Source organism: Xenopus laevis, chromosome 7L (genome assembly GCF_017654675.1).
Source record: "Xenopus laevis strain J_2021 chromosome 7L, Xenopus_laevis_v10.1, whole genome shotgun sequence".
In the NCBI taxonomy this organism is placed as follows: domain Eukaryota; kingdom Metazoa; phylum Chordata; class Amphibia; order Anura; family Pipidae; genus Xenopus; species Xenopus laevis.
In genome coordinates, this window is record NC_054383.1 from 7,788,029 (window position 1) to 7,811,627 (window position 23,599).

General features: G+C 42.2%; 2 protein-coding genes across 3 annotated transcripts in view; one reads left to right on the top strand and one right to left on the bottom strand.

Annotated features, from left to right (window-relative positions):
- Positions 1-217: 217 nt before the first annotated feature.
- gapdh.L (glyceraldehyde-3-phosphate dehydrogenase L homeolog) lies at positions 218-6,788 on the top strand (the record flags this gene model as incomplete). The annotated part of the gene is given in 12 exon segments (NM_001087299.1): positions 218-232; positions 824-878; positions 3,305-3,404; positions 3,486-3,592; positions 3,695-3,785; positions 3,868-3,983; positions 4,635-4,716; positions 5,756-5,907; positions 5,999-6,077; positions 6,185-6,268; positions 6,378-6,475; positions 6,607-6,788. Coding segments are annotated over 11 exon segments (1,002 nt in total). The 3' UTR covers positions 6,677-6,788.
- A 7,119-nt stretch (positions 6,789-13,907) lies between these two features.
- Positions 13,908-23,599, bottom strand: part of iffo1.L (intermediate filament family orphan 1 L homeolog) — a 29,118-nt gene continuing 19,426 nt past the window's right edge. For both annotated transcript variants that reach the window (XM_018225056.2, XM_018225055.2), the window contains exons 8-9: positions 17,011-17,141; positions 13,908-15,488 (exon numbers count right to left, since the gene is read on the bottom strand). In XM_018225056.2, coding sequence (XP_018080545.1) covers positions 15,398-15,488; positions 17,011-17,141 — 222 coding nt within the window. In that variant the 3' untranslated portion in view covers positions 13,908-15,397. The remainder of the gene's footprint in view (positions 15,489-17,010; positions 17,142-23,599) is intronic.

Here is a 23,599-nt window from a genome sequence, read left to right on the forward strand (position 1 = left end):
AAATAACAAGAAAGACGCGGGGCGGATGCGCCTCTTTTACCAGTGTTACGGGAGCAGCACGTAGGCTTTTTCTAACGGTGTCAGCCAGAGAGGGAGGGGCGCTGTATACCCTCACGCCACGATTTGTCACTGATTGTTGGTGGGCGGGATTAAGTTGGCCCACTTTGCCGGGTATATAAAGGCGCTTTCGCAGTCTATACGTCACTCTTCTACAGGACACAGACTTACACAGGTGAGTCCGGGAGGGGTGTGGGCTGAGCGGGGGGCGTGGCACGGTATGTAGGGCAGTTTCTTCTACTGCGTCTTATTACTTCGTCTGCATTTGCTGCTTATCTTTCCAGCGCGGGCGAGAACTAAAAGAGGTTTGTGGGAAGTGTAGTTTGGGTTCCTGATACTGAGGCTCAGTAATGGGGATCAGGTGACTGATAATGGGGTGACACATGGGCTGCAGGTACTTGGATAAGACCTCTGGGGAAGTATTGGGGGGGTGTGTGTGGAATGAAGGGGTTCCAGTAGGGACTTGAGATTTATTGTATAGTGAGAGGCAGGTCTGAGCTGTCTGTATGGATTAATGGGGGGGCTGTCTGAATGGATTAATGGGGGGGGGGGCTGTAGGTTAGCGTGCCCTCTAGTGGCCAGGTATTATGGGCTGTGTGTGGGGGACAGTCAATGAGAAACTAATTGGGGGTTCAGACTGCTTTGGGGAGTTAGTATTAAAGGCAGACAATTGGGGCACGGGGGTATATGAGCTGGACTGGGACTTATTGGGGGGGTTGCCCTAATTTTCTTCTGTTAACCCATTAATTTCCCTTCTTGCTTTCAGGGGTTGATAAACCAAACCAAGGGACCACAAAAATGGCAAAGGTTGGAATCAATGGGTGAGTAAAAGGGTTAATGGGGGCGGGGATGATGCTGGGGTTTAAGGGGGTAACTAATGAGGAGCAGCTAATGGGGGGGGGGGGTAATTTAGCTGATGAAAGGTCAGTGAAATGGAATTCTCTGCAAAGTTTAGTGTCGGCTCAGAGTGAAAGGCCCTTTATTTCTGGTACAGAAAGGGTTACAGGTAATAGATGTTACACACCTCTCTCATAAATGGTTAATGGTCCAGGCCTGTTGATCAAAATGGCTGCTGCTCCTTAACCCCACCCCTGCCAGAACCATGCGGAGTGTGCAGCTTCCTCACGTCCCACTGAGTCACCTCACCCCCAACTCCTCCTTCGTCTGCTGCGGCTTCAGATTGCCCCACCTTCTGCCGGATGGATGGACAGTCACTGCGCATGATGGTGTCCCCAATCTCTGGCTGCATCTCAAGGACACCCCAAGGTCACTGTCCTATTGATGAGCTCTACCTGGCCGGCTTCTGATGCACCTCTTATCAGTCTCCTCCCCCTGTTTCAGCAATGTAACGTGTAGTCGGTAATTACACAAGTGTAACGAGTAGTCGGTAATTACACAAGTGTAACGAGTAGTCGGTAATTACACAAGTGTAACGAGTAGTCGGTAATTACACAAGTGTAATGGGGAAGCTGAGTCACGTCCTGCTCCCTGGTGGCGGTTGCTGCACGTAGTCCCCTGAGTTATTTTATTCTGCTCACTAACCAGAAGCCTCGCTTATATCCGCACTGAGACCGACTGATAATGTCCCAATTTAACATGAGCAAGTCTCTAAAAGTCCATCCCAGACACTAAGATGCAGCCTCCTCCCTGCATGGATAAGGGTTCCTATTAATATAGTTGTGGCCAATTACTGTAACTCTCACCAGTGGGACATTATCATTCTGCCGTGCACATCTGTACAGTCACTGCCAGGATTCTGCTCCAGCCAATCACTGCTCAGTCTCACTACACACCCTCCTGTCTGTCCTTAATGCACCATAAACTTCACTCCTGAGCAAAGTTCAGGCCTGAATGTTTAGCAGCTCTGCTTGGTCTGAGCCACAAAAAACTGACCGATTCTTCCTGTAATAACAGCCTTTCATGTTGTGCTGAGTGAGCAATGCTTGGATAAACTGCCCCAGGCTGCGCTACTTAACTGCGTTAATGGGGATTTGTCTTGTCAGCAGGTGTTAAATCTCGAATGCCGCTTGCTCAAAGGCCAAGTAAAAAAAGTACATTTATTCTGCTTGGTTTTCAGCTGCAAAACCCTATTTAGTAAAATGTGGCATATTTATATTTGTGGCCCTCCTATTATATTCACTTGTGCCGTTTAGATGACTATTCAGATTACTTGACCCTTTGTTTTATAGGCTTAATTAGGGAGGAACTCCACAATGCGGCTGGTGCAGACATATCGCCATGCAATGAAACGCATGCGACGTGTTGGATTTCTCCTTCACTTCCTGTTAATCTTCAGAACACCAGACGCGTCGCATGCATTTTGCCGCATGGCAACGTGTCTGCACCAGCCGCATTGTGACGTTCCTCCCTAACATCTCTGCAGAAGTCGGTCATAAATAGCAACTTGCCCCCATTTAGTTGTATCACTCAACTGATGACTATTTAGCATCCTCTTGTACCTCTACTGCAAAACTGTTCCCCCCCCCCTGATAACTGCATTATGGGCAATGTCACGTGATGGTCTAACGTACTGATCAGCAGAGTCTAACAGTCGGTGCTCTACTCAAGCCAAACACCTGCCCACTATTTGATTTTTGGGTTGAGGACGTGACTATAGCACTGTCCCTCAGCCATTGCAGAAACAAAATATCCAGCTTGTATTATGGGAGCTGAGGTTTAGAATTTGTTTCAATGCCTATTTGACATCACAGTTAAAGGAGAGAAATGAGAACCCTAATCTTGTAGGCAATTATTAGTAATATATGGTTTCTTTTTAAAATGTAATCTCTAAATAGTCCCTTTATTGGAGCTCCCTATAGATGTTCACTGGTCCCAGTTTCAAATGAGTTGGGCGTGTCCTAACGGTCCCTGCCAGGAAGCACAGTAGGAGGGGACAGCCAATCACAGCCCTGCAGTTACACAAGCGCAGACAGGCTTCAGTTCCCTATCAGGTCCTGCTAGCTGCTGATTGGTTCCTGTCCTACAGTGCAGTGAGCTGAGTGCACAGCCTGGGAATTCAGGGAGCATGATGTGTAAGACAAGGGAAGGATTTTGCAGAAATATTCAATAAATCTGCCTGAAATGCTTTTTTTTTTTTTTTTTTTTGCACAATTCTATCTAAATGAGACACTTTCTCCTTTAAGGGGAACAGTCCAGATATAGCCTCAGAACTGAAGTACTGTTAATAGTTAAACTGCTTCAGTCATATCTCTAGTTATTTGCTTAACCCCTTGTGAACTATTTCTAGATTTGGCCGCATTGGGCGCCTGGTGACCCGCGCTGCCTTTATGAGCGGTAAAGTTCAAGTCGTCGCTATCAATGACCCCTTCATCGACTTGGACTACATGGTAAGGGCTTGTGTTATCTGCGTCTCCTACTGGAATCTAAACGTTCTATTTGCCAGCGCTAACTCCTCCCACTTTTTTCAGGTGTACATGTTCAAGTATGACTCCACCCACGGGCGCTTTAAGGGAACAGTGAAGGCTGAGAATGGCAAACTGATTATCAATGACAAAGAAATCACCATTTTCCAGGAGTAAGTGAGATTATGGTGCTCTTAAATTGCTGGGGTGCAGAACAATGACATGAGGTGTTTGTGGGGTCCCTTATCAGTATTAACAGTCTCCCCTCTGTTTAGGCGTGACCCCAGCAACATTAAGTGGGGCGATGCTGGTGCCGAGTATGTAGTGGAATCTACTGGAGTCTTCACAACCAAAGACAAGGCTTCTGTGAGTAGTGATACTCTGGTTATAGCTCAGGATCTAGAACCCTCCGACTAGAACACTCTTTGACAGTTTATTTTACTTGCAGCTGCACTTGAAGGGAGGTGCCAAGCGTGTGATCATCTCTGCCCCCTCAGCAGATGCCCCCATGTTTGTTGTTGGAGTGAACCATGAGAAATATGATAACTCTCTTACAGTTGTGAGGTAAGCATTATGGATGCCGGAGTACCTTAAATGGAAAGCAACGACCACTTAAGTGCCACAGGCAGCTGCAAACTCTCTACATTAGTGGATTAATTCGGGGTTTGCACATGCCATTGGCTGCACCATTCCCTGCACTGCAGACCTTGCTGTTGAGTATCCTAGCAACCATGCAAAATTCAAAGCATAGATGTTGCAGAACAAAATCGTACACTAAAAATCAGCGAATACATAGTGGTGTTGGGATGCCTGTTCACAGCATATGTTCCAATAAAAATTTGGTTTTTCAGGTGCTCCTCTACTGGCTATATGGAAACTGCAGCCTGAAAGGGAAACTTGACTAGACTATACCTGATCTTTTTTCAAATGGTCCATGAATGAGCCCTTTGTCCATGTACAAACACTGGTGTCTCATATAGGTCTCCTTTACTGAGATTGGCAGCCATGTGCACTTGGCTGAGGAGCTTCAATGTTTATAGTAAATCTCCCAGGCAATCTTCTAAAGCTAGTTGGAAGCCAAAGTAACAGTATCAGTCTTCCCTGCATGTCTTGGGCTTACCTGCCTGTAGCTGGATTACACTGCTGCCAGCTTGAGTTGTACTTTGTCCCATCTGCTGTGACAATGGAATTAACGTTCCCTGTTTTCCCCCACAGCAATGCATCCTGCACAACAAACTGTCTGGCTCCTCTTGCAAAGGTCATAAACGACAACTTTGGCATTGTTGAGGGACTGATGGTAAGTTCAGAGCTCAAGAATTGTTGTGGGAATAAAAGGGCATGAGCTTTACTTGTGCTATAAGGCTTCCCCCCTCACCTGCATGAGGAGTCCTTGTAGCAGTCAAAACATATGGTGGTGACTATAGGGGGGGGGGGTATTATGGAAAGTGTCACACTTGGCCAAATAGAGGTTCAGGGTCTGTAGATGCACATCACACTTAGTGGCACATTTATCAAAAGTCAAACTTCATTTTTAAACTCTCCTAATTCAACCAATGGAATTCTATGAAAACATTGAATTTTCAAAACTCTGAATGGAATCAAACGAGTTGCACTTCAATTCAAATTTTAAGGACTCTGAAAAACTTGAATGTCAGGAATGCTGCACACAACTCAAAATTGATCCTGGACCTCATTGATTTAAACAGCAATTCAGCAGGTTTTAGGTGCACGAGTAGTTGAATGCCAAGTTCTTAAAGGAGAAGGAAAGGTTAAAACTTAAGTAAGCCTTATCAGAAAGGTCCATCTAAATATACCAGCTCTGAGTCCTCTGTCAAAAGAAACACCACATTTCTTTCCTTCTATTGTGTACTCATGGGCTTCTGTATCAGACTTCCTGCCTTCAGCTTAAACCTCATTGCCCTGGGCAAGAGCATGCTCAGTTTGCTCCTCTCCCCCCTCCCTTCTCTACTGTAATCTGAGCCCAGAGCAGGGAGACTCAGGCAGGAAGTGATGTCACACCACATTAATACTGCAGCTCCTATCATAAACAGAGTTTCGAGAGCTTTTTACTCAGGTATGGTAAAACATTCTACAGAATAAATATAGCATTCTAGCTTGCACTATTGCAGCTAATCTATTGGCAATAAAATGCCTCTGTAGCTTCCCTTCTCCTTTAAAGGGCCATAGTGTGCTAAATCATAAAGCTCTTTTTTTTTTTTTTTTTTTTTTTTTTTAACTTTAATCAAATTTGAGTAACTCCTTAGTTGAATTTCCGTTTTAACCATACAGACTCTTAACAACGCTTGATAAATCTGCCCCTGATTTTTTTTTCCCAGACAACTGTCCATGCTTACACTGCCACCCAGAAGACAGTGGATGGCCCATCAGGGAAGCTGTGGAGAGATGGAAGAGGTGCCGGTCAGAACATCATCCCCGCCTCAACTGGTGCAGCAAAGGCTGTCGGAAAAGTTATCCCTGAGCTGAACGGGTAAGATGCATTTTAAAGGCCGCTCTAATGTGATCTCATATTGTGTGCAACTGTCTATATCCTTATAGTAATTGTTGTGTCTATTCTTTAGCAAACTCACAGGAATGGCTTTCCGTGTCCCCGTTCCAAATGTGTCCGTTGTGGATCTGACCTGCCGCCTGAAGAAGCCTGTGAGTTGGGGACAAGGATGGGTTCTATGTCAAAAGCTCTTAACAGGAAAGTCTTGGGCAAACTGTAGTGATATTGGGTAATTCTAACTTACACTTGTCTCACTCAGGCAAAGTATGATGATATCAAGGCTGCAGTTAAAGCTGCAGCAGAGGGACCAATGAAAGGAATCCTGCAATACACACAAGACCAGGTGAGTTATATTCCTGTATGAAGACTGACCCTCCCTCCAGATGTAAGTGTTCTAAGCTGATCTGTAGCCCTAACAGGCCATGTCTACTTAATGAATCTCTTGCCATTAGGTTGTCTCCACTGACTTCAATGGCTGCACTTATTCCTCCATCTTTGATGCCGATGCTGGAATTGCATTGAATGAACACTTTGTGAAGCTGGTTTCCTGGTAAGATTTTTTTTTTTTCTTTCGTTTCCCAGTGATGTAACAAACTTCTCTGTAGCTACACCCCTTGTTGGGGCTGAACCACCCTGCTGGGAACTAGTTTCCTTGTCTCTAACCTCTCCTCTGTCCTGCAGGTATGATAATGAATGCGGCTACAGCCAACGTGTTGTGGATCTTATGGCTCACATGGCATCTCAGGAATAAGCACTTATCCATCAGTCAACCCCTCTTCTGTCACTGAAGGGGTCCAGAGTCACCAATCTGCTAGTTTGTCTGTGTCACTGTTTGTGTTACTAAATAAAACAATGAAACATCACTCCCTTGTCTCTTTGCCCAATCTCTGGGTCTATAATGGGTTCTCTAATCTGGTGTAAGGGTCCCGGGTGAGAACAATGACAGATCTATAGAACAGTCAGGTAATCTTCTGTCTGCAGATATTGGTGAGTGTGCATGGCCAACAGCCTGGGAATAACCTAGGGAACTAGTTTGATGGCTCTAAGCTTTCCCTGTAACTAGCGTCAGACTGGGACACCAGGGGTCCCCCCCAAAAGAAACCGTAGACTAGGGAACTAGTTTGATGGCTTTAATCTTTACCTGTAACCAGTGTCTGACTGGGAAACCAGGGGCCCACTCAGTATACTTTCTCAATCAACCTAGTGTCTTATCTTTATATACTATAACCTGTTATTCCATCTAGTTAGTCTTTTGTTGTCATAGAAATAGGGAATGGCCATGAAATAGGCCAAATGGTTAGAAACAAGAGGCCCACTGGGAGTTTTCCTGGTATCCCAGTGGGCCCATCCAACACTGCCTGTTACTGTTAATTCTATGAAGGGTTGAGTGTGGCTGGAGAAAGTTGGGATTTTTCTATATTGTTTCATGGAACAATGCACCCCTCTCACTAGGGATCTTGCTGATATAGTGCACAAAAGTATAATACAAAATGGATTTGTAGAGCAAGGGATTGGGTGCACTATAAAATACAACTCAAAAGGCTTAGCATGGTTTCCTGGTTTCAGCAATTATAGGTCAGTCTGGTAGTTTGTGCTACATTTCTCAGGAGCTTGATATAAGCTTAAAACATGCAGATGCTGCTTTCAACCACAAGCAACTGTTCCTAAAACATTTAGCTTAGCTTATATCATAAGTGACACAAACTTTTCAAACGGGTTTATATATAAATATTGCTCTTTTAAATCTCTTGCCTTGAGCCATCATGTATTTACTTCTGGTCAGGTGATCTGAAGCGGCACACAAATCATGTTAAAAAGTGTGGAAGTAAAAGTCAATTGGCTCATGTGACCTAACATGTATGGTTTGTGTGCACTGTGAATCCTACAATCCCAGGGGGAGGCCCTTTCATTATTGTGAAAATGTATATTTACCTGAAGCAGGGTTTTATGCAAAATCTTAGAGGTCTACATTGTTCAGGGGGTATAGTCTTCCTAACACTGGAGACAAATGTCACCAGTGATGTTGCCCAACACAACTAGTGATGTGTCAGCATTTTCCCAACTGTAACGCGCCTGCCCTTATCTGCACTTCCGGGTTGCTTTTATAGACCCGACCCGCGATGACACCACAAAAGGGGCAGGGCAAGCAGATGAATCCTCTATAAAAGACTAACCCGAAAGTCGGCATTCAACGGTGGCGGGGAGAGCAGGAGAAGAGCTCAACTGCCACCCACGAAGAAGCATTTGAGGTCGGCCCGACCCATGGGTATCGTGTCGGCCCACACATGACTAATGGCAACCTTTTTTTCTTGACTTGTATGGCTAATGTTCAAATAACTGCTGATTGGCTGCTATGGGCAGCATCACTGGTCATGACTCCAATGTTAACGAATACACCTATAGGCTTGTTTTGCAGGGTTTGAGTACAATGTGATTATTGGTTCCAATACACCAGTAATTTACTGACTGTTGCAGCTTAATGGCCTTTATGTTCAGAATAAACTCCCGCCCTGTATTGGGTTCCAGGAGCCGGGTACATATTTACACATGATACATTATGGCTCTCAAAGTATAAATGTTAAGGCACGACCTGGCCTCTCCCTCCTATTTGTTGTTATACTTTGAGGACCTTGTTATAAATATACTTGTAGTGGTGATGGGTCCCAGGTCACACCAGTCAACTGGGGACAGCCAAAGACAAATGCATCCGCTTGTAGCTTTTCTTAAAGGAGAACTAAACCCTAAAAATAAATGTGGCTTAAAATGGCATATTTTATAAAGTGAACTTATTGCACGAGGCTAAAGTTTGAGCTTGTCAATAGCAGCAATGATCCAGGACTTCAAACTTGTCACAGGGGGTCACCATCTTGGAAAGTGTCTGTGACACTCACATGCTCAGTGGGCTCTGATTGGCTGTTGAGAAGCTAAGCTTAGGGCTCGTCACTAATTATCCAGCAGAAAATGAGCTTCCCTGGCTGGAATATAAGCTGATGCTACAGGTTTGCTGATTATTCAATTCTGATGCTAATTGCACTGGTTTCTGTGCTGCCATGTAGTTATGTGTATTAATTACTAATCAGCCTTATATTGTGACATTTCTATTCTATGTGTACTGTATATTGTGAGTGGGTCCCTAAGCTCAGTAAGTGACAGCAGCACAGAGCATGTGCAGTGAATCAGCAGAAAAGAAGATGGGGAGCTACTGGGGCATCTTTGGAGACACAGATCTTTACTGCTAAAGGGCAGTTGTTGCCTTGGGCTGGTACAGAAGCACAAAACATAATTTCTACCTAGTTTCTAGGCTTTAGTTCTCAATGTTCCTACTGGTTTGCGACGTCCTAACAAGTTCAGGAGATATGGGGGAAGGGCTAACAAGTTCAGCAGATATGGGGGAGGGGATAACAAGTTAAGGAGATTTGGGAGAGGGGCCTACAAGTTCAGGAGATATGGGGGAGGGGCTATCAAGTTCAGGAGATATGGGGGGAGGGGCAAAAAGCTCAGGAGATATGAAGAGGGGCTAACAAGTTCAGCAGATATGGGGGAGGGGATAACAAGTTCAGCAGATATGAGGAGGGGCTAACAAGTTCAGCAGATATGGGGGAGGGGATAGCAAGTTCAGGAGATGTGGGGGGAGGGGCAAAAAGTTCAGGGCAAAAGTTCAGGAGATATGGGGGAGGGGGGGATAACAAGTTCAGGAGATGTGGGGGGAGGGACAAAAAGTTCAGGATATATGGAGAGGGGCTAACAAGTTCAGCAGATATGGGGAAGGGGATACCAAGTTCAGGAGATGTGGGGGGAGGGGCTTGTGGGGACATGAATTATCAGGGGAGCTTGTGGCTGGGTGTTTACAATACACATCATGACAACACTGCAAGGGTCTATACTGAGCTTACTGGGTGCTCATGCTCTAGAGCAGCTTGAGGCTAAAATATTTCGCTATTACCCTAATGAATGGGCCATTATTTCAAATCTGTGCTCCCAATAAATCACAATATTCCAGTCGGTCACAGACTCCTGTCTCACCAGCCGGCCCTCACCTGATCTGCCCCCAAACTTGCACAAGGACACGTCTCCCAGGCACATGAATAGGTTTGCTTGTCTGTAAGGCTAATATAGGCAATTAGTGGCTATGTACAGTGTGGGAATAAAGCCAATGATTTCTTTATGAGCTTTCAAATGTCAGTAAGCAGTGGCTGGTGTATATACTGTGTGTGCTGGGCCCAGACTCTTCCTAGAAGGAGGAATATGACCTGATTTTCCATTATTACATCACTCAATAACCAGGGACATAGAGTCGGTACATAAATCCTTCAACTCCGACTCCTCAGTTTATGTTACTTTCGACTCAATACTCCTGTTTTTTAAAGGAACAGTAACACCAAAAACTGAAAGTGTCAAAGTAATGAAAATATAATGTACTGTTGCTCTGCACTGGTACAACTGGAGTGTTTGCTTCAGAAACACTACTATAGTTCATATAAACAAGCTGCCGTGTAGCCATGGGGGCAGCCATTCAAGCACAGGATACACAGTAGATAACCGATAAGTACTACTATAGTTCATATAAACAAGCTGCCGTGTAGCCATGGGGGCAGCCATTCAAGCACAGGATACACAGTAGATAACAGATAAGTACTACTATAGTTTATATAAACAAGCTGCTGTGTAGCCATGGGGGCAGCCATTCAAGCACAGGATACACAGTAGTTAACCGATAAGTACTACTATAGTTTATATAAACAAGCTGTTGTGTAGCCATGGGGGCAGCCATTCAAGCACAGGATACACAGTAGATAACAGATAAGTACTACTATAGTTTATATAAACAAGCTGTTGTGTAGCCATGGGGGCAGCCATTCAAGCACAGGATACACAGTAGTTAACCGATAAGTACTACTATAGTTTATATAAACAAGCTGTTGTGTAGCCACGGGGGCAGTCATTCAAGCACAGGATACACAGTAGATAACAGATAAGTACTACTATAGTTTATATAAACAATCTGCTGTGTAGCCATGGGGGCAGCCATTCAAGCACAGGATACACAGTAGATAACAGATAAGTACTACTATAGTTTATATAAACAAGCTGTTGTGTAGCCATGGGGGCAGCCATTCAAGCACAGGATACACAGTAGATAACAGATAAGTACTACTATAGTTTATATAAATAAGCTGCTGTGTAGCCATGGGGGCAGCCATTCAAGCACAGGATACACAGTAGATAACAAATAAGTACTACTATAGTTTATATAAACAAGCTGTTGTGTAGCCATGGGGGCAGCCATTCAAACACAGGATAGATACCAGATAAACAATCAGTATTGTTCACATTTATCAATTACGTTTTTAATGAAGAGGGTCGGACTGGCCTACCAGAGGATCTCCTAGTGCTCATACTGTAGCTCATCCATATCAGCACCCTTGGCTCATATAAACCTATACCATCAGGCACTGTCTATATCCAATTTCTGGGAGAGGGGTGCTAGAGTCAGGTTCTCGTGGGCCCTAGGATACTGCAATAACCCAGAGAGCTGAACAACTGCCCAGACCATAACATCTGTATGTAATGTACATATGGTGTACCGAGGACCTCCAAACCTCCATCTGAAAATTCAAAATGGGAGCATTTTAGGAAAGCCCTTACTCTCTTATGCCTCTTTAGAGAGTCCATAATTTGGGATTTTCTCACCTAAACTGGGGTTGTAATTATTTTAATGGTTTTCAGGGGTAACCCAAAATCAGTTTAAAGTCTTAGTTCCCGTAAGCAGATTCTCGGCAAGAAATATTGGTGCCCAAAGCAACTCTACTTGGCCAGATGTCCTGATTGGCAACCCCCCAACCCCAGCTGCTTGGTCTGCACCCATCTTTAACCCCAGCTCCTTCCCATAGTTCTGGTCCCTCTCTTTTTAGAACATCTCTACAGCAGCAATGGTTTATATAGTGAATAAAGTACCCCCTCTTGTAAATTATAAGGATATTATAAGTTACCGAGGAGTTTCATGTCCATATAAAAGTACGAGGCCAAAGGCCATGGAACTCCGAGGTAACTTCTAATATCCTCATATTTTGCAACTGGGGGTACTTTATTTATTATAATACACAAGCTTCAGTGAGTCATGTGACAGAAATGACATCAGGACTCACCGTTTATAACTGATGACATCAGAACTCACCGTTTATAACTGATGACATCAGAACTCACCATTTATAAGGATACAATTTACAAGATATTCAAGGCTTTTGTGTATTATATAAATATTAGGGATGCACCAAATCCACTATTTTGGATTTGGGTGAATCCCCGAATCCCTTATGAAAAATTCAGTCGAATACTGAACCAAACCAAATCCTAATATGCATATGCAAATTAGGGGTGGGATAGGAAAAAATGGGAAACATTTTTGTGATGAAAAGTCACTTGATTTGCCTCCCGCCACTAATTTACATATGCAAATTAGGATTTGAATTCGGTTTGGCCAGGCACAAGGATTCGTCTGAATCCTGTTGAAAAAGGCGGAATCCTGAATTCGGTGCATCCCTAATAAGAGGAGTCTCTTTCCCCCAGTCTGAGTTCTTTGCCCAATGGTTTCCTGACACAACAGAAAGGATTACACACAGCGAGACCCCACAATAATAACTTGACACAAGACACATTAGTGCTGTAAAGATCTGTTTTATAGATTTTTTTTTTACTATATACAAGTGATTTGATATGATATATATATAATATATACATCATATTGTCTGGGCTAAGGTCGAAAGCTGTCTCGTTTCAGCATCATTAAGCAACGGGTGGATAATGTAGGTCCATGTGTGAGACTTGGGCTCATTTTCTATAGATCAAGGAGCTCCATCTGCAGTTAGTGATTTAGAGCACCCACATCTTCAAGGATCTTGGGAAATGTAATCAGTTTCAAATACAAATATAGAAATTGTTCACTAGTTTCAATGCAGCTGCTAGTCTTTATTTGTACCCCTCCAATCCTGACATTAAAATCACTTATGCTCATGGAATGTTCTATATTCTCCCATGGTTTTCTATTTATTGCTTTTTTAACACAAAACCCTGCTTTTTGGCCAAGTTACAGCAGTAGGTCAATACAGAATTTGATTACAGGTTTTTTATGCTGCTGCAGACAGTTTAGACCTTAGCCATAGAATGTAATTACTATATATATATATATATATATATATATATATATATATATATATATATATATATATATATATATATATATATATATATATGTTGTATATCTACTAGGCTTTGAGGTTGTATGGAGCAAACACAATGTACCTGTAACACCGATGACGAGCCTCTGTAAATTGGATGATAGAGTTTACCCTAGGGGTGCCTGGGTTCTCCACAAGTAGGTTCAACACTTCAGGGTCTTTGCTGATAGACCCATCTAATGATACATCAACATTCGGTCATGTAAAGTAGAGTCAGTCCAATACATATGCTGTAAGGCAGGGATCCCCAACCTTATTTACCTGTGAGCCACATTTAAATGTAAAATAAGTTGGAGAGCAACACAAGCATGCAAACTCCTGAGAGTTCCAATTATGGGCTGTGATTGGCTATTTGGTAGCTCCTATGTAGACTGGCGCCTACAGGAGGCTCAGTTCGGCAGTACACCTGTTTTTATACAACCAAAACTTGCCTCCAATCCTGGAATACAAAATTAAGCACCTGCTTTGGTGCCACTGGGAGCAACATCCAAGGGGTTGGTGAGGGACACATTGCTCACAAGCCACTGGTTGGGGATCACTGCTGTAAGGGATGGAGAACGAGCCAAGTTGGGTGATGACTTCTTGGTTTGTAATATGATGTACTTGATTGAGGTTCCATAATAGACCCAACATGATCCTATAAATCCCCTATATCCAGTAGCACCAAATATGCATCCCATGAGGAGGAGGATTCATGCACAATAGCAGATTCTTCACGAGCCAAAAATGCTTACAATCTGCACAAAATCTCTTGTCATCAGGATGACCTGTCCATTGGACAGTCACCCTCTGGTCTTCAAGTTCCCTAGGGACCTGGCAATGTTTAACTTAAAAACAAATAAAACAGAATTAAACAATTCTACATCACAGAAACTCACTTGCCTACAACAGGTAGGACAATAAAACACAGATGGCTGTAATTGGTAGCTGCTATTTATAGGCATGGTTTATATGAACCCTTGTTTGTCTTCACTTGTCCTACATGACAGGGAAGGAGAATAAATCTCATTGCGCTGCCGTATGGGACGTAAGGGAAATGTGTAGTCGTGTGGTCTCATTATATATGATGGTTCCTCTGTACCAATACGAGCACCCAAGTAACAAGTTCAAGGTTCTTCAGCCATTGAACCCTACCAAGAGTCAGTGTAGACCCGTCTTTGAGTTCTCTACAGGATTATTGTAACAGGTTTACAGGCAATCGTCTCAATAATATTATATCATGATATTACACCCTCTGCAGCCATATTCCCTAAGTGCATGGAAGCAAGCATCCCAGAATGCCTCTTCCTCTGCTCTAGATCTATACATTTGCACACAGTTCCCCCGGCGGGTATATACACTTTATTTTCACATGCCAAAGCTTGGATCTTTTATTTATTTACACATACTTATTACCCGCCTTGCAAAAGGCAAGATAAAATGTACATTATGTCTATGTGCGGGGCTGAAGGATTTCTGTAATGGACCAGAACAACCTCACAGCCCTTTGCTCAAATGTAAAATACGAGATGAAAAACCTCAAAACTAATTTTTGATCCACTCCCCCCCCCACACACAAAATATGCAGAAAATATCTTTATCTCGGTATACAAGAGCTAGGGTTGGCTTCTTGCCTCTTTAAGAGTGGATACATATTAAGTCTACGCACCGCATGGGATATTGCCAATGGCAATGAAGCCATGCAGCACTGGGTTTTTTATATGTTTCCAGTTTTAAAGGGGCCGAGGGGTTAACCCTAGTAAAAGTGCATCAGTGTATACCCATTGGCTGAGAATACTGCAATGGAAAATATCTTTTTTATACAGATTTGTATCCACTATCCATTACCCCTCTTTTTTTCTGTTAGTGAACAATGCTGCACAGACCTGTCAGAGAATTCCAACCCCATTTCCCCACCATCTTTATTACTGCACCCCAATATAGCAATTAAAGAGCTTCACACTCCCCCATAATAAGTTTGTGCCTGAGCCTAATAACCTAAATGCATTGCACTCTCTCACACACAGCGTTTAACAGCATGGCAGCACATATATACTTATTCAGCACCCCCCACCCTATATATCAATTTATATATATATATATATATCAAGCAACTTGCAGCATTCAACTCCCAACTGTCATGAACGCTAATATATATCTGGCAATCACAACTGCCTGCACCAGGCTCCCAGAGTGACAGTTCCAATGGCAGTGCAGGATATGGAGTGATGGGAGGGGGGAAGTGTCCTGTCCCCCCATCATCTGGCTGAACTGTCAGAGGACGGGGGGTCCCGATCAGAGTCCTCCGGATCCTCATTACAGGCTGAGTCACTACTGGGTGGCGGTGACCTGCAGAATGAAAATCAGTCACTCACAAAACCATCAAAGGAGTGGTTCATTTTTAGTATGTTATACAATGGCTAAATATAAGCAACTTTTCAACTGGTCTTAATTTATTCTTTCTTATAGCTTTTGAATTATTTGCCTTCTCCTTCTCACTGACCCCATCTAAAAAACAAATGCTCAGTAAGCCTACAAATGTGTTGTTATTTTTTTTTTATATCTCATCTTTCTATTCAGTCCCGCTCTTATTCATATCCCAGCTCTTATTCAAATCAATGCATGGTTGCTAGGGTAATTTTGACCCTAGCAACCAGATTGCTGGATTTGCAAACTGGCGAGCTGCTGAATAAAAAGCTAAATAACTCAAAAAGCACAAATAATAAAAAATGAAAACCAATTGCAAATTGTCTCAGAATATCAGTCTCTACATTACACTAAAAGTTAATTTAAAGGTGAACAACACCTTTGAAGCTCTCTGTATTAAAATGACATGCCCTACACACCCCTGCAGCGACTTGTTGCTATGTTGGAATAACAGGCACGTAACCGCAGGCACAGAGGGCGGAATGACTACAACCCTGGCTGCAAACCAGGAATCTCTCTGTAGAGAAAGAGGAATTTGATATTTCCTGATCTCTGTCTGGCAGTTTGGCCTATAATACTGTATCTTAGGAACGGCAAGCTGCAGGACTGAGAAACGAGTGAAGCTGTGGCAATGCAGGATGGTTTGGGCACCCGTGTGTAGGGAGGGGTAATTACATTTAATGACATAGACCAGGGATCCAACCCTTGGCTTTTAGGTATTGCAGCCCATCTGCTGCAGTTGAATGTACAGGAACGTTCCTCTTGCTTTGTTTCTTTTCGTTTCGGAGAAGGTGCTGCCGACTGAGCCAACAGCTTTCCATTAAATTCTATTTTACCCGAAAGATTGTGCCATGGCCGTGTTAATGGCATGGCCAGCCTACAAGGCAGTAATGCAAAACCAAAATGCAATATAATCTAGCAGCTACTATGTACCTTAGGGCCCTAAAGGGTTAGTCATTCAAATTTGGTTGCAGTACAGGTATAAGTGTCATTATCTGGAAACCTGTTATTCAGAAAGCTCCGAATTACAGAAAGACCATCTCCATAGTCTCCATTTTATCTAAATAATCCAATTTTTAAAAATGATTTCCTTTTTCTGTGTAATAATAAAACAGTAGCTTGTACTTGATCCCAACTAAGATATAATTAATCCTTATTGGAAGCAAAACCAGCCTATTGGGTTTATTTAATGTTTACATAGTTTTCTGGTAGATTTAAGGTATGAAGATCCAAATTACAGAAAGATCCATTATACAGAAAACCTTTATACAAATACATTATACTCCAAAGCATTCTGGATAACAGGTCCCATACCTGTACTTACCTGCTTTCTTTAACCTACGCTTCTTAGTCTTAAACTGGTTTGTACTGATGGTATAAAATGGCCAAGCAGTAATGTCTACACTGATTGGATTACTAGAAAAAAACTGATTATTTATTTTACCTCTCGTCCGATTGGTTGATCAGGCGTCTGCACGTCTCCATCTGTACGTCTAGCCCCCTCTTCATGCTGCACATCTCCATATATTCATGGAGATGGCGGTTCATGTCATTCTTGGCTGTGGTCAGTTCCAACTGCTCAAATAAATTTAATAAGAGCTGATTATCTGTTTTATGACATTTTATGTGTCCACATTGATAGTGTATTTAACAGTGTAAATCTATATACACACGTAATAAATTAGCTAGTCTGGAGAGGGGGCAATTGGAAGGACAGCCAACTGGAGAAAGGGGGGAAAAAAAGTACATTTTTATAAAAACAGTTTATTTAGATGAAGCAGGGTTTCACATATGTGCAATATTTTTTTTTATAAAGACCTATATTGTTCCGGGGTATAGTTTGGAAAATTGGGAAATGGCTGGTAGGACTGAAGTGGAGAATGGGACAGATGGCTAGCCTTATCTGTAGAGTGGAAAATGGGAGAGATCACTAGCTAGAGTTGATGATACAGGCTCAGTATGGACCACTTCATTTCTCTATTATTATCTATTATTTTTACAGTGACCAAAACCCAAAAAATTTAATCAAATCAAATACATTGCAGATCTCTGCGTATATGTCTCAATAGTCTCCCTTAAAACAGGTCTGCCACTGGTATGCAACAGATATACATATATATGATACATATGTAAATATAGCCCCTACATACTGGAATTATTTTATACCTAAAATTTAGCCTTGTGCTTTCTAATATCCTTATTTATAGTAGGGGGTACATTATTCCTTATAATACATGAGTGATACTCAGAGTTCCCTGTATAACTCAACATTATGCCTTTATATGGTCACAGAAACAGTCAGTGACTTCTAATATCCTTATAATTTACAGTAGGGGGTACATCATCCCTTATAATACATGAGTGATGCTCAGAGTTCCCTGTATAACTCAGCCTGCAGCCTTGTGCCTTTATATGGTCACAGAACAACCCCTCAGTGACTTCTAATATCCTTATCATTTACAGTAGGGGGTACATTATCCCTTATAATACATGTGTGATACTCAGAGTTCCCTGTATAACTCAGCCTGCAGCCTTGTGCCTTTATATGGTCACAGAACAACCCCTCAGTGACTTCTAATATCCTTATCATTTACAGTAGGGGGTACATTATCCCTTATAATACATGAGTGATACTCAGAGTTCCCTGTATAACTCAGCCTGCAGCCTTTTGCCTTTATATGGTCACAGAACCCCGCAGTTACTTCTAATATCCTTATCATTTACAGTAGGGGGTACATTATCCCTTATAATACATGAGTGATACTCAGTTCCCTGTATAACTCAGCCTGCAGCCTTGTGTCTTTATATGGTCACAGAACCCCTCAGTGACTTCTAATATCCTTATCATTTACAGTAGGGGGTACATTATTCCTTATAATACATGAATGATACTCAGAGTTCCCTGTATAACTCAACATTATGCCTTTATATGGTCACAGAAACAGTCAGTGACTTCTAATATCCTTATAATTTACAGTAGGGGGTACATCATCCCTTATAATACATGAGTGATGCTCAGAGTTCCCTGTATAACTCAGCCTGCAGCCTTGTGTCTTTATATGGTCACAGAACCCCTCAGTGACTTCTAATATCCTTATCATTTACAGTAGGAGGTACATTATCCCTTATAATACATGAGTGATACTCAGAGTTCCCTGTATAACTCAGCCTGCAGCCTTGTGCCTTTATATGGTCACAGAACAACCCCTCAGTGACTTCTAATATCCTTATCATTTACAGTAGGAGGTACTTTATTCCTTATAATACATGAGTGATACGCAGAGTTCCGTGTATAACTCAGCCTTGTACCTCTCTCTATATATATACTGTATAAAATAAAACAACTGTCACACAGCATTAGTCAGCTTATATTAAACATTAGTGTGTCGCTGCCCTTTAGCAAAACTACAAACACCTTCAATTGAATTAAGGCAGGGTCTATGGGATCTGTTTCCTCTCAATGCTCTGGCACAGCACCATAAAAATAAAGAGCAATTGAAGAGTAAATTATAAATAGAGAAGACACAGAGGCTGATTAGCAGAATACAACAAGATATTATGCAGTTGAGTCTCTGTGTCTCATCTTTACATGGCAGCTATTAGGGTTGGTCTTACATCAGTTAAAGGGGTGGTTCCCCTTTAAGTTAACTTATAGTATTCCAAGCAAATTTTTAATTGGTCTTCATTATTTATAGTTTTTGAATTATTTGCTTTCTAGCATTCAAATGGGGGTCAGTGACCCCATCAAAAAACAAATGCTCTGTAAGGCTACAAATGTATTGTTATTGTGGCTTTTTATTACTCATCTTTCTATTCAGGCCTCTCCTATTTATATTCCAGTTTCTTGTTGATAGAAATGCATGGTTGCTAGGGGAATTGGGACCAGAGATCTGCTGAATAAAAAGCTAAATAACTAAAAAAACGCAAATAATAAAAAATAAAAACCAATTGCAATTTGTCTCAGAATCCTCTCTACATCACACTAAGGGGCCGATTCATCAAGGGTCGAATATCGAGGGTTAATTAACCCTCGATATTCGACTAGGAACTAAAATCCTTCGACTTCGAATATCGAAGTCGAAGGATTTAGCGCAAATTCTGCGTTCGTACGATCGAAGGATTATTCCTTCGATCGAACGATTAAATCCTTCTAATCGAATGATTCGAAGGATTTAAATCCAATGATCGAAGGAATATCCTTCGATCAAAAAAACTTAGGCAAGCCTATGGGGACCTTCCCCATAGGCTAACATTGACTTCGGTAGCTTTTAGCTGCCGAACTAGGGGGTCGAATTTTTTTTAAAGAGACAGTACTTCGACTATCGAATGGTCGAATAGTCGAACGATTTTTACTTCGAATCCTTCGATAGTCGTAGTCGAAGGTCGAAGTAGCCCATTCGATGGTCGAAGTAGCCCAAAAAAACTTCGAAATTCGAAGCTTTTTACCTTCGAATCCTTCACTCGAAGTTAATGAATCGGCCCCTAAAAGTTAACTCAAAGGTGAACAACCCCTTTAAGGACAGGCCTTGGGTTTTAATGTTGTTAAACTATAATGTTTCTATACAGCTCTGCGTCTCATATTCTGTGTATTAGATGAGAGCAGTGCCATGTTTTAAGCCGTATCTCCCATCAGAGAGAATGCAGGGCACAGAGGGAAAAACTGTCAATCATGGGAAAGGGTGTAATGCCCTGGAGACAGATAAGGAACATTGTAATGATTACAAACCCCACAAACTAATAGAAAAGTTTTCTATACCATAGCAAGCAGTATTTAATGGATGAACCTGATGGCAGTTGCTTGATACAGAGGAATGCAGAGAGCTGGCAGAAAACAATCTGGTAACAGCTATTCATTTATTCTCCCAGGACTTGACTGGGTGCCATGTATAATACAGCCATTTAATTAATTTGGAGATGCCAAGAGCTGGGGAAAGTAATTACACATGGGCACAATGCCGCCATCTTCTTTGCCTTAAACAAGGTCTTGTGGGTGTGAAATACAGGCGCCCCTGACATATTGGGGCCGATTCACTAACTTCGAGTGAAGGATTCGAAGGTAAAAAACTTCGAATTTCGAAGTTTTTTTGGGCTACTTCGACCATCGAATGCGCTAATTCGACTACGACTTCGAATCGAAGGATTTGAAGTAAAAATCGTTCGACTATTCGACCATTAGATAGTCGAAGTACTGTCTCTTTAAAAAAAACTTCGACCCCCTAGTTCGCCATCTAAAAGCTACCGAAGTCAATGTTAGCCTATGGGGAAGGCCCCCATAGGCTTGCCTAAGTTTTTTTGATCGAAGGATATTCCTTCATTCGTTGGATTAAAATCCTTCCAATTGTTCGATTATCCTTCGATCGAACTATCTGCGCTAAATCCTTCGACTTCGATATTTGAAGTCGAAGGATTTTAATTCCTAGTCGAATATTGAGGGTTAATTAACCCTCGATATTCGACCCTTAGTGAATCGGCCCCTATGTATCTACTCTCATAACACTCTAACTGGCAAATGAAAATATTCTAAACAATTTTTTACACTTAGAACAGAAACGAGAACTCTGCAATATCCTTGTGACTCCCACACTTCCCTTTTGTATCCGTCCTGCCAACTTGTGTTGCTGCCAACAGGCATTCATCTCATCTGAAGCATTATAGCAATGACAAAACCCTGTACAGGACCTACACACTGAGGGACATGTGCAGGAATGCCTACAGATCCTACAGTTGGCATTTGCTACATTTTTTCAGGAGTCAGAACCAGCAGTGAACGAGAATATTAGTCTTTTGGCAGCCATTAAAAAGCTGGAGCATATAATAAAAGGGCAGGTCTGGTTATGTCGGGTGAGAGTGATTCGAGAAATGAGAGCAACGATCTCTGTTCAAACATCCTAACCACAGGGGCAGAGTAAAGGAGGTACAAACAGAAAGGGGAAGTCAAACATAAGACAGAGCCCTGTTTTCTGCTTCATTCAAGCTTTTCCTGTTTGGTCTCTTGTATATTATCACACACCTCTTGCTTTGCCCTCTGGCAGGATATTTCACATTATATCCGTACAGCTGAGAAAAATAATAGCAGGGGTATAATAAGAAGTCATCCCTGTGAATGCCTGGTAGTCAATTTTGAGGCAGATAAAAAAGTAACAATTAAACGGGTAGTTCCCTTTCGCTTAACTTTTAGTATGTTATAGAATGGCCAATTCCTAGCAACTTTTCAATTGGTCTTCATTATTTATTTCTTATAGTTTTTTTCAATTATTTGCCGTTTTCTTCTGACTCTTTCCGCCTTTCAAATACGGGTCGATGACCCCATCTAAAAACAAATGTTCGGTAAAACTACAGATGTACTGATATTGATACTTTTTATTACTCTTCTTTCTATTCAGTCCTCTCCTATTCATATTCCAGCCTCTTACTCAAATCAATGCATGGTTGCTAGGGGAATTTGGACCCTAGCAGCCAGATTGCTGAAAATGCAAACTGGAGAGCTGCTGGATAAAAAGCTAAATAAGTCAAAACCCACAAATAATAAAAAACTAAAACCAATTGCAAATTGTTTCAGAACATCCCTCTCTACATCATAGTAAATGTTAATTTAAAGGTGAACCACCCCTTTAACAAAAACACCTGATACCAATCATGGGGTGCTTCTTACTAAACTGGGATAGTGCCACGAGTTGCCCTCCCTGCAATGAGTTACCGTCTGTTTTCATGGGAATGGTGCCCGTTCTGGGTGACCCATGACACTTGACACTCAAATGAATCCCATGTAACTCACAGTAGGAAGAAGTCGTTCAAGGAGGAGCCTGTGTGACTTGCACGCTGTATATAACTGCTGTAGTTGCAATGTCACTGAATCTCAGAGGATAATGGAACAGTGTCTAAAATGAGAACTGACCTTCCCAAACCAAGACTGTATTCTATATTGTTCCCAGGGCCGGATTTACATAATGGGCACCCCTAGGCCCACTGCCGTTCGTTGCCCATGTCGCCTTCCCTTTATTCGTGCAAATTTTCAGCAATGGGGATTGGTGCATGGGAAGGTTAAAAATGAGTTTAAAAATCCAGCACATTCCAGTGTTTTTGGACCAATGTGGATGTGGTTGGGCAGCATGCCGCCCCCCTAAAATCCTGCCGCCCTAGGCCCGGGCCTAGGTGGCCTTTCCACAAATCCGGGCCTGATTGTTCCTACTTCCCCCAGGTTTGTTGTGGCCCCTATCCCTGCCTGTACACTGACCCTGTGGGTTTCTAACAGAAGCATTGAATAAGCAGCCCCCAGGGAGGCTTTGCTACAACTGTACATATTATTTACACTCCTTCCTTTACTGATGCTCTTTCCTCCAATTACAAAATAACCCAGAGGCCCTCCTACTGTTCCGTGCATAAAGTGTCCAATGAGAATTCTTGTAGCTGTTTCTTGTTTTTGCACTCCCCATAGTGCTGACACTTGTGTTCCAGGACATGTTATTTGTGCACCGATGACACAACCTTTACCCTGAATGCGAGGTGAAGTGTAACTGCCGTGTTATCCTCTTTATAGCAAGAATGCTACAGGCTATACACTTTTACCTACAACTTGTTTTTTATTGGGACGGTCACAGTGCACCAGCCTTAGGGGCTAAAGAAAGCTCTGGAACTGCAGTGAGTAAGTGGCACTTAAAGGGTAAGAGTCAAGGTGCTACAATTAACCATTAATGGGATCCTATCATACCAAAACATCTTTTAAGCCTGTTGTAAGTTTTCTTACAGTTAAATGGGATTGTTCACCTTCACATTTCTTTCAGTTCAGCTGGTTTCAGACAGTTCATCAGAAATAAAGACTTTTCCCTAATTACTTTCTATTTTCTTTGTGTTTTTCTAATACTGAAGTGTATATTTTTCTTTTTCTTCTACAGCAGCTCTGGGAGTGGGGGGGAATCATCGACTGTTCGAAATTAACATTTAGCTGATACATTTCTTATCTTTTGTCCTTGCTGAGAACCCCTGGGTTTCATTAAAGGGGTTGTTCGCCTTTAGGGTCAGGGCACACGCTCAGC